The sequence below is a fragment of the Dendropsophus ebraccatus genome, chromosome 8 (genome assembly GCF_027789765.1).
Source record: "Dendropsophus ebraccatus isolate aDenEbr1 chromosome 8, aDenEbr1.pat, whole genome shotgun sequence".
Lineage (NCBI taxonomy): Eukaryota > Metazoa > Chordata > Amphibia > Anura > Hylidae > Dendropsophus > Dendropsophus ebraccatus.
The window spans coordinates 85893551-85910296 of NC_091461.1; the positions used below are offsets into that span (position 1 = coordinate 85893551).

The 16746-nt window shown below is 46.0% G+C and overlaps 1 protein-coding gene across 6 annotated transcripts in view; it reads left to right on the plus strand.

Annotated features, from left to right (window-relative positions):
- Positions 1–1382: 1382 nt before the first annotated feature.
- The window catches only part of DRGX (dorsal root ganglia homeobox), a 46416-nt gene continuing 31052 nt past the window's right edge, over positions 1383–16746 (plus strand). For 2 of the 6 annotated variants that reach the window (XM_069979256.1, XM_069979257.1), the window contains exons 1-2: positions 1383–1547; positions 8453–8647. In XM_069979256.1, coding sequence (XP_069835357.1) covers positions 8616–8647 — 32 coding nt within the window. In that variant the 5' untranslated portion in view covers positions 1383–1547; positions 8453–8615. The remainder of the gene's footprint in view (positions 1548–8452; positions 8648–16746) is intronic. The other 4 variants (XM_069979258.1, XM_069979261.1, XM_069979259.1 and 1 more) reach the window with 2 other exon arrangements.

Below are 16746 nucleotides of genomic sequence, written 5' to 3' on the forward strand. Positions count from 1 at the left end.
CTCCTGTTTGAGTCTCTTGGTCACCCGTCGCTCACGGCTCGCTCAACCAATCAGAGGGTGCGGCGGGACAGTGCACAGTTAGCTGAGGCTTGAGCAGGAGTGCACCGGGAGGAACACAGGCAGGTAAGCATTGGCTGTTTATTATTGTTACAGGCACGGCAGCTAAATGTTACTCACATTCTCACAGTAGAATGAAAATCTGCAGCGGGAATGTAGAGCCATAGACTATAATGGTACTGAGTATTGCAGCGGATTTCACTGTGAAATTCACTACGTATAAACGCCCCCTTGACAATTTTTTACAAGGTTTTTTTTTGTGTTTTTACACAATTTTAAATGGGGCGTTTCTGTCAAAATAGACTGATAAGCTATCCACAGGATAGGTCATCAATCACTAATCAGCTCCTGTTCACTTAAATGGGAGCTGAGCTGAGGTTACAGGTCGCTATTAGAGGTGAGTGTGAGAGTGATCGCTTAGCATTTGAATACCGGTGGCTGAAGAATTTGGATGCAGCCCTAGAGAGTTCTGGAAAAGATGGATACAGCTTATGGCTGTGTGATAGCTACATGATTATTTTTTAGTTTGTTTTTTTTAACAATAGCGGATGCAGGAATTCTGGTGGTGCAGTCCTTTTTTTTAACGTGCTCTATCTTGTTCTTCTGCCGTGCAACAGCCTGGCTCTGTGCACTGGAGAGTTGAGGGTGACTGGAGCATGCTGGAGTGCGAACGCTTGGCGTGTGAATACTGGTGACGGACGAAGTTCCATGCAGCCCTAGGGAGTCCTGGAAAACATGGATACAGTCTATGGCCTACAATACCGATCAGACACTGGTGGGACTAAACTGTGGATGGCTCATCAGTCCAAAGGCTTAAAAATAGGATAATTAACACCCATAATATATCATATACCTACAGCACCTGCAGCATTGTGAAAAAACACCATGGACCCAACAAATCTATTGCAAAATGTCATAGCATATCACTGGGAAATATATATGCTTTTATACAGGGACTTCCTTATCCTGATTTTACAAGGTTGCTGCTGATTGTTTTTTTTTTCCTGGCTGGTTATGGAAAAGAGGGGGGACCCTCATGGTGACAAGCCCCCCTTATACACACAATAAATCACACCCCTCATTGTCAAAGCGAAGAAAAAAAATTCTTGGTAACTATATAATATGGTATAATGTATAGTGTAGCGACTCCTGTGTTATTATTGTTGGGCTATCTATGGGACATGTAATACGGTAATTTATTGTGTCCTGCTTCTTAGCTGGAGCTGCTGCACAGTACATTGTATGTATGTTAAAGATAACTGGTTGTTAATAAAGCTACTACAGTGTAAAAAAAAAAGGCATTGTCCAATCACACATGTTATGATTTGAATTGGCTGTTGTGGCTGGCCACCAACTGCCACGATCACTGGAGCTGTATACAAGTCTTGTGGCAGCTTGTGGTTGCTGAGGGGCAATTTTCTGCCCATTTTTCCTGTCACCGACGCCTGATGGAAGGTGCACCATCCCAGTACATCCCAGAACATCTACTGGTAAGTGTTACTGGTACACAAGGCACACAGGACAGCGGGGGAGGAACACTGATCATGGGGGGAGACTGGTGAGGTTAGGAGGCCATATAACAAGCTGACATTTAACAGACTTATCTGTACAGGACATAGTGGACATTAGTAATGGCGGCCACGGAGATCTGTAAGAAAAGAACTGTCATCTCCAAGACACGGCCATATAACACTACAGGTTACAGGCTGCTGCCGTTCAGATCATACATAGCTCTCTAATCTGGACCATAGAGTAATATGGGGTTGTCTGCAGCTTCCTCAATGACAGATTATGCTGCTCTATACAGACTGGATATTAGAATGTATAGGGGTAAATTAATCAAGCAGTCTTACAGTAGCAATGTTCTGCGTTGCCCATAGCAACCAACCACAGCTTAGCTTTAAAGTTTTCATGAGCTCTAGTAAAATGAAAGCTGAGCTGTTATTGGTTGCTATGGGCGACAGGGGTTCGCATTAGGGGGCCGGGGCGGGCCTAGGCTAGGAAGGCCACCGGGAGGGTCTGCGTTAGGGGGCTGTTGTGGGCCTGGGTTGGGAAGGGCAACTGGAGGGTCTGCGTTAGGGGACTGGGGTGGGCTTGGGCTGGGAAGGGCGCTGGGAGGCTCCGTGTTAGGGGGCTGGGGAGGGCCTGGGCTGGGAAGAAGAGGAGAAGAAGAAGAGGACAGTAGAAGAGGAGGAAGACAACTGAAATGGGCCCGGGCTGGGAAGGGTGCCGGGAGGGTCCTTGTTAGGGGGCTGGAAAGGGCGCCGGGAGGGTCCGTGTTAGGGGGCTGGGGCAGGCCTGGGCTGGAAAGGGCGCTTGAAGGGTCCACGTTAGGGGGCTGGGGCAGCCCTGGGTTGGAAAGGGCCCCATGAGGTTCCTCGTTAGGGGGCTGGGGCGGGCCTGTGCTGGGAAGAAGAGGAGAAGTGGAAGAAGAAGATTGGGGCAGGCCTAGGCTGGGAAGAGCGCTGGGAGGGTCCGCATTAGGTGACTGTTGTGGGCCTGGGTTGGGAAGGGCAACTGGAGGGTCTGCATTAGGGGACTGGGGTGGGCTTGGGCTGGGAAGGGCGCTGGGAGCCTCCATGCTAGGGGGCTGGGGCGGGCCTGGGCTGGGAAGAAGAGGAGAAGAAGAGGACAGTAGAAGAGGAGGAAGACAACTGAAATGAGCCTGGGCTGGGAAGGGTGCCAGGAGGGTCCTTGTTAGGGGGCTGGGGCAGGCCTGGGCTGGAAAGGGCGCCGGGAGGGTCCGTGTTAGGGGGCTGGGGCAGGCCTGGGCTGGAAAGGGCGCTTGAAGGGTTCATGTTAGGGGGCTGGGGCGGCCCTGGGTTGGAAAGGGCGCCAGGAGGTTCCTCGTTAGGGGGCTGGGGTGGGCCTGTGCTGGGAAGAAGAGGAGAAAAAGAAGAGGAGAAGTCGAAGAGGAACAAGAAGAAGAAGATTGGGGCAGGCCTAGGCTGGGAAGGGCCCTGGGAGGGTCCGCATTAGGTGGCTGGGGCGGGCCTGGGTTTGGAAGTGTGCCGGGAGGGTCTGATTTAGGGGACTGGTGTGGGCCTGGGCTGGGAAGAAAAGGAGAAGAAGAAGAAGAGGAGAAGTGGAAGAGGGGGAAGAGGAAGAAGAAGATTGGGGCAGGCCTAGGCTGGGAAGGGTGCCGGGTGGGTCTGCATTAGGGGACTGGGGCAGGCCTGGGCTGGGAAGGGTGTTGGGAGGGTCCGCATTAGAAGGCTGGGGCAGGCCTGGGCTGGGAAGGGTGCTGGGAGGGTCCATGTAAGGGGGTGGGGTCGGGCCTGGGCTTGGAAGAAGAGGAGGAGAATAAGAAGAGGAGAAGTAGAAGAGGAAGAAGAAGACTGGGGTGGGCCTGGTGCTGGGAAGGGTGCCGGGTGGGTCCGCATTAGGGGGCTGGGGCAGGCCTGGGCTGGGAAGCGCGCCATGAGGAAATCGCTTTAGGGGACTGGGGCGAGCCTGGGCTGGGAAGGGCGCTGGAAGGATCCGCGTTAGAGGGCTGGGCCTGGGCTGGGAAGGGCGCTGGGAGGGTCCGCATAAGGGGGCTGGGGTGGGCCTGGGCAGGGAGGAGTGCCGGTAGGGTCCATGTTAGGGGGATGGGGCGAGCCTGGGATTGGAAGAAGAGGAGAAGTAGTAGAGGAAGACTGGTGCGGGCCTGGGCTAGGAAGAGCACCTGGAGGGTCCGCGTTAGGGGGCTGGGGCAGGCCTGGGCTGTGAAGGGCGCCGGGAGGGTCAGTGTTAAGGTGCTCAGGCGTTGCTGGGCTGGAATGGGTGATGGTAGCGTCCACGTTTTTAAAGTACAGGTAAATTATGGGTTGGGATGGGTAATCGGGCTAGGGTGGAGGGGCTCCCTCATGGTGCCTTCACCTTGACGTGGTGAGGGAGCTTGCGTGCCTTGATGATCCAATGAGCTAAGCTGGCAGGAGTAATACTCCTGGCGGGGTCACCTGTGCCAGACAGGTCATTGGGGAGAGGCCAGACTAAGCAAGGCACCTGAAAGAAAGGGCTTGTATTCTAGAAAAAAATAATTGTAAAAAAATTCAAATACAACGTACACATACTATTGACAATAAATCTAGCACTCTCACTACACATATCAGTCAGCAGGACACACCACACACATTACTATTCTCATCTGCTTTTGTTGTTGTTGACTGATGAACCTTGTTATAGGCAAGGAGAAGATTCCTGTCTATATTATTATATGTGGGCTTTCCTCTGTGCATCAGTATACTAGTCAGGCTACCCCCCCCCCCCCCATGTCCGCTGGGCCTCAACCAAGATATATAAATATATATATATATATATATATATATATATATATGCCAAGACCAACATTACTGACCAAATCCTGTTTACTGACCAGAAATATTAATGCCACACCACAACCACTACCATCACCACATTGTTACTGATCAACCCAGTATACTAAGACCAATAAAACACAATACTGAATCACAAGTAACGAATATTACCACCACATACTGACTAATCACCTCATCCAGTCATATAGAGCAGTGCTTCTCAAACTTTTTCTAGTGGAGCCTCACCCAACAGACCAAGAGGGTGCCTGGGCCTCACCATCTGTGGTGAAAGTCCAATTAAAAGCTGAAAGTAATGCTAGGGCTAGCTTTCACCTGTCTCCCAAGCTCCATATACTGATAAAGTAAGTACAAAATAAATTAGTAATGGAGATCTTTGCAAACAGAAAAAGGACTGTGCAGATCATAGTTACTTTTGTGAAAATTGGCCCACCAGGTGGGCCTCACCAACAACTAGGGGGGCGCCCCACTGGTGAGGCCTGCATTACAGTTTTAGAAGCACTGATATAGAGGTAGTCCCAGCTCTACACAGGCTCTGTACACCATAAACATTCAGTTCAGGTATATCAAGTGACTCACAGGGGACGTCTTCTCTGATCAGAGTTGTTTCCTTTTCATTTTCTTCTCCATCCGTCCTGGGCCATTATGAGAACTTCTCTGAGCCACAAATCCACAGAATCTGCCAGACAAACATATTAGGCTCCTCACTCTGGCACCATACTCATCTCTCTCCAAACATTTAAGGGCCCCTTTACACCCTCATTTAGTGGGTAAGCTGACTCTATGTTACCCCCTTATAGATGTCCCCCTGTATTATCCCCCTTATAGATGGCTCCCTGTTATCCCTCTTATAGATGACCCCCCTGTGTTATCCCCCTTATAGATGTCTCCCCTGTGTTATCCCCTTTATAGGTGACCCCCCTGTATTATTCCCCCTTATAGATGGCTCCCCCCCGTATTATTCCCCCTTTGTAGATGGCTCCCCCCTGTATTATTCCCCCCTTATAGATGGTTCCCCCCTGCATTAATCCCCCCTTATACATGGTCCCCCCCTGTATTATTCTCCCCTTATAGATGGCTCCTCCCCTATATTATCCCCCCTTATAGATAGCTCCCCCTGTATTATTCCCCCCTTATAGATGGCTCCCCCCGTATTATTCCCCCTTTGTAGATGGCTCCCCCCCTGTATTATTCCCCCCTTATAGATGGTTCCCCCCTGCATTAATCCCCCCTTATACATGGTCCCCCCCTGTATTATTCTCCCCTTATAGATGGCTCCTCCCCTATATTATCCCCCCTTATAGATAGCTCCCCCTGTATTATTCCCCCCTTATAGATGGCTCCCCCTGTATTATTCCCCCCTTATAGATGGCTCCCCTCTGTATTATTCCCCCCTTATAGATGGTTCCCCCCTGTATTAATCCCCCTTATGGATGGCTCCACCCTGTATTATTCCCCTTCTTATAGATGGCTCCCCCCCTGTATTATTCCCCCTTATAGATGGCTCCCCCCCCTGTATTATTCCCCCCCTATAGTGCCCCCCCCCCCCCCCCGTATTATTCTTCCCCTATAGTGGCTCCCCCCCTGTATTTTTCCCCTATTATAGATGGCTCCCCCCTGTATTATTCTCCCCTTATAGATGGCTCCCCCCCCCTGTATTAGTCCCCCGTTATAGATGGCGATTCCCCTGTATTATTCCCCCTTAATGATGGCTACCCCCGTATTATTTCCCCCTTATAGATGGCAGATTAAAAAAAAAAAACTAACCTTACATCACGCTCCCCCGTCAGCTCTCTCCTTATCCCCGGCTGCTGCTCGACTGCTGCTCGGCTCCTGCTTAGCTCCCTATGTCCCAGCTGGCACACGCACCAGCAAACTCAGTGTGCACCGGGGCTGGTACTTTCGACACAGGGAGCGTCTCTAACGCGCGATTTCTGTCCCGGAAGTCCTGACCCCGGCGAACACTGATTTGAGCTATTTGGTGCATGCGCTGGGCAGGACACCCCCAGGGAGCCGCCCGGGGGGGCCCTGAACACTGATGCTGTCACCTGACTGTGTGAGGGCCCAGTCAGGTGACAGCATTGTTAAAGGGGCAGCACTGTGTCTGTCTGGGGGCCCTGCCACCCGACAGACACTGTGTGCCACCTGCGTGTTGAGCAGAGGCCCAGTCCAACACTGATAGTAAGGTACCTCCTAAGTCAATGAAAGAATAATGTTCATTGACAAGAGTGCTATTGTTTGTGTCTCTGTAATCTCGTACAACCCCTTCAATGCCACCCTATTCAAGATGGGGCAACTTTGCTTTTGTAACAATAGCTCACATCTAGTGACCTATTATGTTTGGCTTTTTGTTCTGAGACCAGGTTGACATTCATCCAGTGATCCGGCAGCGTTTCCCTCTGGGGTAGTAGAAAAGCGCCGGAGGTAAATGCAACTTTGAACCGATCTCATTCATTTTAATAGGACAGTTTAATGGGGAACTATCAGCAATTTAGAAGAATCTAACCTGCTGATAGCCCCCTATAGCCTTGGGGATGCTGAGGAAGAAGCTATTTGTCTTATATTCCTCCTCGGCACCAGTCCCGTGCTATTAGTTGGGGTAAACTCTGCTTCGGAGGACCATTAGGAGCACTGCCACGTGATCCAGCCCGCCCCTTCCATCATAGGAAGGGGCGGGGCGCCGTTGCTCCTAACAGTGATCTGGAGCAGAGTTTACCCCAGGAGTGGTGCCGAGGAGGACGGTGAGACACATAACTTCCTCCTCAGCATCCCTGGCCTATAGGGTTCTATCATCAGGCATCTTTATGGTCAGTTTCTTATGTGTAAACCAAGCCCTAATTCATTATGATATTACTAATCTGCCCACATGAGCCCTTTTTTGGGTGTTCCTGTACTTTTTTGTCTTCTTTTGATGACATTCTGCATTCACTTGTCTATTTGTAAATTTAGCAGTAATTGCCTTACTGGAACTTGTAGTCCTCCACACTTCAGTGTGGGCAGAGATAATAGCTTAATGTCCCGTTCTGAAGCTAGTAAGTAGCCGTGAACGAAAATAGTTCACCTTGAAATAGATGCCTTATCACCTTGTATGCACTGTAGTCACATTCTAACCATATAAACTAAACTGTCTGTAACCATTTTTCTATGCTTATAAAATATGTCTACCATGCCACTTACCAACCTGGTTTAAGAAAAGAATGATGGTACAGTTTATTAGAACTTTAATAATGCCGTCATAGCTTGGATAGCCTCTGCAGTCCGAACTCTGCATCCAACTGTCTTTAGCAAGTGGCTGATTCTGTAAGAAGTCAAACTGTAGATTATAATGATAGGCCCTAAACAAGGCATGTAATAAAACTAGTGGGTCTCCCCACATTATCTTCATTAAAGCAATGATCCATGCACAGAACCAATTAACGGGGGGGAGAGAGGCTACTAACTGAGACCAGTCACCTTGCTCTTCAGAGAGATATGTAGAGACCTAGACAAACATCCTAGAATAACTTAAAAGATTGTCCAAGCGAAGCAAATCTGCCCATTGAGCTAATTGCAAAATACATTTTATTGCAGAGGAGTTAAATCAGATCCAGACTATTTATGGCTATTCTAGATAGAGAAGCATTTTAGGGAACAAACAGAAGTGCAACCGTCCTTTCCCACTACTAAGTACCACTTAATTTTATGTATTATATACACAACTGAACAAACTAGTAAACAAATGTTACTCATGACAATAAACATAATACACATATACTAGCTGACAAATATTGTAGCAGTAGACCTTGATTCTGGGGCTAGGTTTATGTCTGCCAAGCTAATTTCTTAGAACAAAATAAGATTAATGCATACGTATAGAACCTACCCATCGTCCATCCCCCTTCTCTCCATCCATCCCCTCCTTTGTTGAACTTAATGGACATATGTCTTTTTTCAACCATATTAACTATGTAATTTCTATTTATTTATATAGTTTTTTTTTATATGAATACACGTATAATTCATCTCTCTACGAAAATAAGAGCCTGTTCACACTTGTTTGTTTTTTTTTTTTTGTTTTTTTTACTGTATTTTATGTTTAGTGTGGATGAAATTATTACAGCAGTTAATATTTCTCCTGCCTGGATGCTTCCAAAAGCAACATCAGGTACTGCTGAGGATGTCGATGGTGAGGAGAGCCTCTAATGATGAGAAAAGAAGGATCTGGGGAGCAACAACATTGATGGAAGGTAGTGAGAGGAGCGGATGGAGCAAAGAAGAATAACCACAAAAGATAGGTGCTTCCTAGAGTAAAGATACAGAAAGGGATGAGAGCTTCTTAAAGGGGACATTGCAAAAAATAGGTTTAACTGGAAGGTGTTTTTTTTCCCAATCCTAACTTTCTATGGCCAAGGCAAGTATAAGTGAATCTGTTCAGGGAATGGCACAGTTACTATGGTCTTGAATTAAAAATTTGTATAATACACCGATTAGATGATATTAAATCTAACGTGGCTATTATTTTTTAGATCTAATAAAACCTAATAAAAAATCACAATATCACATGCAAAGACACTTATGATTCTGGTTTCCAATAGCAATATTGATCATTTTGAACATTTCCTGAAAGAAGGGCAACATTTTAAAATAAAATTTTGCATTATACAAATAAATGGAACATACAAATAATGAAATAATCAATAGAAATTTGTTCTATAGCAATGGTTTACACTGTTTATATCTTATGTTGCTAAACAAATGTGAGTTATCTCAGTTCAAAACAGTGGGAAGACCGTTATTTAGACAGAACAGAGACACATTAGCCCATCCATTCCCTCAGCAACCAGTTGTCATATTTCCATGGATCAGTCTTCCAATCTGCCCCAAGTTCCTTTATGCTGTCTTCACACTGCCTTATTTTTTGGGAAAAGCCCCATAAAAATGCCAGCGGACAGATGTTAACCGGAAGTCAATGGAAGTTTATGATTTGCCTTACACACATTGCCTTAAGCTCCCCTCCTTGGCGTTTATGAGGCTCTGTGGCAGTTTTATCAAAACGCAGCATGATGAGGCTTTGGCGTTTTTTCAGGCAAACTATGATGTTTTTCTCCCATAGACTTCAAAGAAAGTCTTTTGTGCCACTAAAAAAACCCATAGCCTATTCATATGTCATTCGACTGGCGCTTTTATGTGAGAAAAATGACACAGCCTGGTCCCCAGGGGGTTTACTTAACCCCCTGTGAGACAGACTGTCGTCCAGGGGGGTGACAATCTGGTACCCAGGGAATTACCTTAACCCCCTGTGGGCCAGACTGTGCTTTATTTAGGGGGGAGGGCAGTCGCTCTTCTCCATGTGTTCTTTAATCAGAGGCTGAGATGGGACACAGCTTCAACCGCTGATTGGCTGAGATGATGCTTGTGCATCATCACTGCAGCCAATCAGTGACTGCAACGATTTCCCAGCTGCAGTTGCTGATTTTCTGTTCTGACAGCTAAGAGCCAGAGCCTGGCACACTTCTAGCTCAATGTGCCAGGCTCTGATAAAGACTGAAGACATCTGTGGTGAGTATAAACAGTCCCCCCTTCTCCCCCCCAGCACTTCTCTCATCCCAACAAGGAAGGGGCGCACTTAACGTCCTTCTGTGCTGGAATGGGTACAGCGTGAAATCAATCTAGCCCCCATGAGGTGAATTGTGGATGCCATGCATCCTCACTTAACCCCTCCCTGAGCTAGACTGTAGGCAGCATCTGGCAAGATGCTGCATACTGTAAGATGCAGAACACCTGTAAAAAGGATGGGTGTTCTGCTCCTGGCTTTTTTGTGGTTTTTTTTCTCTTTTCTTTTTTATTTTTTTAAGATATTGGTGTCTAGAGTGCTGCGTCAGATTCAGTGGACTACGTTGATGACCATTGGTTTTTTTTTTTTTTAATAAAATGGTCAATCAAGAGTGTGGGGTTAGAGATGATCGCACATCTTAGGTTCTATAGAACTCGAAACTTGTAGAACCTTGTCGAACCTTCCGCATTCGATTCCCGATGCCCTCCTGGTCCGTGGGGAAGAAGGAGACAGCCCGGGTACCGCCTGGAATTCCAGGCGGTACCCAGGCTTTCTCCTCCCTCCCCACGGACCGGGAAGGCATCAGGAATCAAATTCGGAAGTTTTGACAAGGTTTGAGTTCTATAGAACCTAAGATATTCCGATGTTCGATCATCTCTAGTGGGGGTGTTAATTTTTGAATAAAATACTTTTCTCTATTGAGATGTATGCATTATTACCCTAGTACCCCTAGTGCAGAAATAGGGGGAACCCTATGCATTTTTTCCTAAATCATTTCTAAAAACAAACAAACAAAAACAAAACACATTCGGTTCCCTCCATTTTCAAAACCAGCCAGGTTAAAAAAACAAAAACAAACAGCAGCACCCTAGTATCACCAGGGTGGGAAGGGTCATTTATTTTGTCCCTCCCCAGCCTAATAATACTAGCCTGCTACCGCCCGGTCCAGGAGCTCCAATTTTGAAGCTCTGGAACTACTGGCACCTGGCTTTCCCAGTACCCCTGGTACAGTGGCTACTGGGGTAATATTGGGGGGTTAGTGTTAGCCATTTTATACCAGCTAACACTAGGCCCCAACTTAGTAATAGATTCCGTCTATCAGATAGCTTCCACTACTAAGCCTGCCATAAAAAATAACTAAACAAACAACGCAATAGGGGAAAGTACTGTATGTATTAAATATATTTTATTTAGAAAAAAAACACAATGCTGGTCATCAATGCAATCCGATGCAATCCTCTGGATACTGATGTCTGAAAAACAAAAGGGAAAAACACACACAAAAAAACTAGAAGCACAACGCATCATTTTGACAGGTGTTCTGCACCTTACAGTATGCAGCATCTCGCCATCTTACATTCCAGGACACAAGAGGTTATGTGAGGATGGATGACATCCACATTTAACCCTTAGAGGACCAGGCCAATTAAAATTTTTGCATTTTCGTTTTTTCCTCCTTGTGCTTAAAAGGCCATAACACTTGCCTTTATTTACCTAGAAACCCACCTGAGCCCTTTTTGTGCCACTAATTGTACGTTGCAATGACAAGCTGAATTTGTTCATAAACACTGCAAAAGCAGGAAAAAATTAAATGTGTGGTGAAATTGAAAAAAAAAAAAGTTTTTTTTTATTTATTTGGAGGGTCTTTGTTTTTACGCCGTTCGCCCTGTTATATATGTTCCTCAAGTCGTTACGATTACAACGATATGTAACATGTATAACTTTTATTTTATTTGATGGCTTGTAAGAAATTCAAACCATTGCTAACAAATATATGTTCCTTAAGATCGCTCTATCCCCATGTTTACAGCGCTTTTATCATTAGGTGTATGGGGCTGTGTGAGGTGTCATTTGTTGCGCCATGATGTTTACTTTCTATCGGTACCTTGATTGCGCATATGCGAGTTTTTGATCGTTTTTTATTACAATTTTTCTGGATTTGATGCAACCAAAAATGCACAATTTTGCACTTTGGGATTTTTTTATGCTTACGCCGTTTACCGTGCGAGATCAGGAATGTGATAAATTAAAATTTTGGGTCATTGCGCATGTGGCGATACCAAGCAATCGTACCGTGCCCGCTAATAGCCGCGGTCCCGGGCTACAAGCGGCACCCGGGACCACGGCGGTTCAGAGCGGGGACAGTGCGCGGCCCCGGTCTGAACACCCCTAGGCAGCCCGGGACGTACAGGTACGCCCAGGGTCATCTATGGGGTTAACCCTTTGTGTGCCAGACTGAACAATGTGGCCCCAGAGGGTTAAGTGAGAATCCATGGCATCCACAATTAACCCCATGGGGGCCAGATTGATCTCACACTCTACCTATTCCAGCAAGGAAGAGGGTTAAGTGTCCCCATTCCTTGCTGGGATGGGTGCGCTGCTGGGGGAAGAAGGGGGACTGTTTATACTCACCCTAGATGTCTTCATTCTTCACCAGAGCCTGGAACACTGAGCTAGAAGTATGCTGGGCTTTGGCTCTTCAAATGTCAGATCGGTGAACCGCAGCTGCAGCTGGGACATCGCTGGAGCTGCTGTTTGGCTGAGATGACAATGCACAAGAGTCATCTTACCGGGGGTAAGTTAACCATCCAACGGCCCCCTCTAATGGAGCATAGTCTGGGGGACCAGACTGTGACGTTCTGCACCCCCCAAACCCCTCCACCCCAGCTACCCAGCACACAGAAAACTCTCTGGGGTCACTTAACCCCTTCCTTTCTGGAGTGGGTGCATTTGGGTCGACATTTTGAAGTCTATGTTCGGGTGAAACGCCGACCCAAAAACCACTAAAATCAAAAAAAGTTTAAAATGACAAAATTCCTTCCCGAACCCAATTCCAACGCGGCTGTAGTGCTCCATCAATATCCTCCCTCAGTTTATATCACTCAGCCAGTTACTTATCCATTTACATATTTTTTCCTCTAGGCCCAGCATACTCATTTTTATGCACCAACCTTTTATATGGGACAGTATTAAATGCCTCTGTGGTTGCAACCAATATTGCAAAATACATTCTCTTGGTATAAATAACACTATAGAATCCATAGGTATAGCTATAGCCGTAGCAGCTAATATTAGACCCAGACTTTGAGGGCCCCCCTAAGGTACAAGAATTGTACATTTTATAACGTATGTCAAATTGGGGTCTTTCCATTGGGGTAACAACCAGGGGAGATGACTATATGTAAGGGAAGGGGTCTAACTACGACAGGAGATACCTAAGGGGGACGGGGGGCTAACTAAAAGGGAAGATGCCTTTGGGAGTGGTTAACTGCCACGGGAGATGACTACATAAGGGGAAGGGGCTAACTACCAGGGTAGACTATCTATGGGGTGGATGTCTAAGAGCGGTATTACACGGGCCGATGGGGGCCCGATAATACCTGTAAACGAGCAGCGATCTACTAGATCGTTGCTCGTTTACTGGACCTATTTCACGGCCCGATAATCGTTAAACAAGGGCTGCAGGGACATCGTTACCGATGTGCACAGGAAGAGGAACAGCAAGAGAGATGGAGCTGGAAAAAACTGCATCAAGCAGGACTACTACTAGTGTCAGGGGGGAACATAGGTAAGAACCTTAAATTGATTGGAGCTTCATAAATATGGTGCCAAGTTTTTCCCCCATAAGTAGGGGGCCCCAGTGGGGTGCTGGCGCCAGCTATGCAGCTTCTTCCCCTGGACCCAGCCCTGTTTCTCTTCAGGGAGGGGGCTCACTCTATCTTGGGGCCCACCGAGGGATTCCGTGGTTCTTTTCCAATAAATCAACCATTTTATTTTTTTTACACTCCACTCGATGTGAAAAAATTTTTGCCCAGTGCAGAATATTTACCCAGGTACCTTTTTTTCTTCTCTACACTGTATGAAAACAAGGGGTCCCGACATTGGGAGTGTCCCATTTCCTGGATCTTTTGATCATCATTCGACGCTATTGGCTACCCCAAAGCGGGGTAATACACATAAAGTCCAAGGGACTTAAAGGTGAGAGTCCACATTTCCTGGATCTTTTGATCATCATTCGACGCTATTGGCTACCCCAAAGCGGGGTAATACACATAAAGTCCAAGGGACTTAAATGTGAGAGTTCACATATATCAGTTGTGTTCAGCCAGTTTGGCTTTGGCTCAGTTGGACACAACAGATGAAAATGTGGACCTTGGGCATCTGTCCTGCCACAATAACCAGACAGAGAGGTGACCAGTGGCAAAAGTAATGCTACTGGACGGACACCAAAGGATTCTATGGGGCTGGTTTTGTACTCCGTCTTGGGGGCCATATATAGAGCTCCTGGTGTTATTACCTTGTATTAGTTTTACTTTTAGCATGCTGCTTCTGAAATCATTGTAATTCTTGGAATTAATGGTAAATGTTGCCGAGTTGATTCTTATACCATGTAACCATATGGGTAATGTTTCCCTACCTATTCTTTCTTCTGTGTTCCTCTTAAGCACTCTTAACATTAAAGATTACATTATTGGTAGTTATTTGAGATGAGCGGACCTCAAGCATGTGCAGGTTTGTCCAAATTTGAGCATGCAACATTTATTTACCAGTGGCTGAAGAAGCTGGATGCAGCCATAAGGCGGCCTGGAAAACATGGATACAGCCATAGGCCGGGTTCACACACTGTAAAACACAGGCCATTTTGTGACACGTCCGGCTCACAGAACCGCTGGTGTCAGTAGAGATCATCCTGCACCAGCCGGATGAACTTCATTTATGCTAAATTGGGATGTGCTTCGATGTGCCCGCATCCCAACCATAGCACACAATGGAAAGTGCGGCCGGAGCTGCACTTTCCATTGTGAACTGACAGTTCTGTGCAGCCGCTATTCAATGACGTGTCAGTTTTCGCTGCGGCCGCTAGGGAGTGTATAATATGTGTATATTATAAATGGAATCAATGTGATTCCATTGATTTCATCCCAATGCATATTTTGAATGACTCACGGCCGTTGTTGCAAATCGCAACAACGGCCATGATTAATATAAAATATACATTGTGTGAAGGTGGCCATAGGCTGTATCCATGTTTTAAGTAATAAAATGCTGCACTCTCAAGGTGTTCAAGGTTCAATCATAGTTATAATCTCTCCTTCTGTCTTCAGTTGTATTTTCTCATAATATACTTAAAACAAGCTGCCATGTAATACCGGTCTAATGCTGTATTCAAGGGGGGCGCCAACAAGCCCTTCTGCCTTGAGGAGGATATTTATTTCCTGGGCTAGGCCAACAAACTGAATCTGTAAGGTAAAACCTCACAGGTATCTGTGGAATCGCTTACTATAGCAAAACTAAAAAAAAAATAATAACAATAATAATAATAAATTGCATTATGCATGGATCTCTTATTTTTTTACATTTCAAACATTCTCATTATATGTAAAGAGCAAATGCAAGATCTGTTTTCCTTCGTAGACATCTATCCCCTTCTTGCATTCCTTAACTAGAGATTCATTCCTCTATCTGTACATGGATTGTTTTATATTCATTATTTTGTACTTTTCTTGGAGTGATGAATTGTTCATCACTTCCTTTCTGTATACCCCAGAGGATAACCTGACAGGGACTTCACCTGGGTGTACATTACATTTTCTTAAATGGAAAAAAGCTAATATATTCCCCAGTGAGTTCCTGAAAAGCTTCCTACTAATGGACGGAGTCTGTGTGAAGTCATCTATTTCAGCAAGGTTTGTTGTATAAACACATTGATTAGAACAGATACAAGACAAGGGAGAGTATTAGCGCTTGACTTGAGAGGGTAAACACCCCGGGTGATGTCTCTTCTTGACATCCAGACCTGTATTAACCCCTCATTTCCCGCTGTAACTGGTAGCTAGTGTTCTGGAATTAAGGGCGCTTTATAAATAAATAAAAATATTAATAGATACAGTATCAGGCCATCTGCCAGTCTCCCCAGTGTTCCACCAGATTCTACCCTGAATATTTCCATGTTTATAAAATATTTACTCTGCTTCTTCTTGACCCTAAAACTAAGAGTCTAGACACCAGGCAGACAACAGCAACCTATCAACAGCTGTCTGACTTTAGATCTCCTGATGGATCTTGAGTGGGTCATCAGGCAAACTTTATTTTCAGTGGTGCATAAATTAATTACACGCATTTAATAACCAAAATATCATTAGATTTCCCCTTTAATATCATCAAGGCAATGCGCCAGGGAAGCTCTTAATAGTTCAGAGGGCCATAACAGGCTATTATCCTTGTGTAATGCTATTACAGAACCAATTAGGTACCATTACGCTGGGGTTTTTTTTCTTTTTTTTTTTCTGTTTATGTGATCTGATCCAATCAGTAGCCTCTGACTTGAATGTTTCAAGCTTGGATACTTTAGAGTTTGAGCTAAGCCGAGAGATGCTCTCCATCCATCCATCCATCGCTCCCCTCCCTTCGTCTTTCGCTGTCTCTGAAGCATTTTAAAAACTAATTGCTGGGGTCCCGCTGCATATTATTTACAGGGGAAAGAGGCCATAAATCCAGCTACCCCATGCTGAGAACAAAATCAAACTTTGTCTGTGCTGCCGCTTACAAAGCGCAGCTCTGCGCTGAGAGCCCCCTGAAAGCCATCCACACTGACAATTAGAGGGCTGATTGCCAGTTACAAGCCAGCAGCTCGGATCCTGGGGGCATCTGGAGCAATCTGTGCCACAGAAGGAGGAGGTGGCGGGCACCGGAGACATTGTCACAGGCAACTTGGGAGCAAGCTGCAATACATGGAGCCGAGGAATATTTGGGTTTAGCTTAAAAGTGTAAACTTCTTAAAGGGCGACTCCAGTGAAAAATTTTTTTCTTTCAAATCAATTGGTGTCAGAAAGTGCCAGA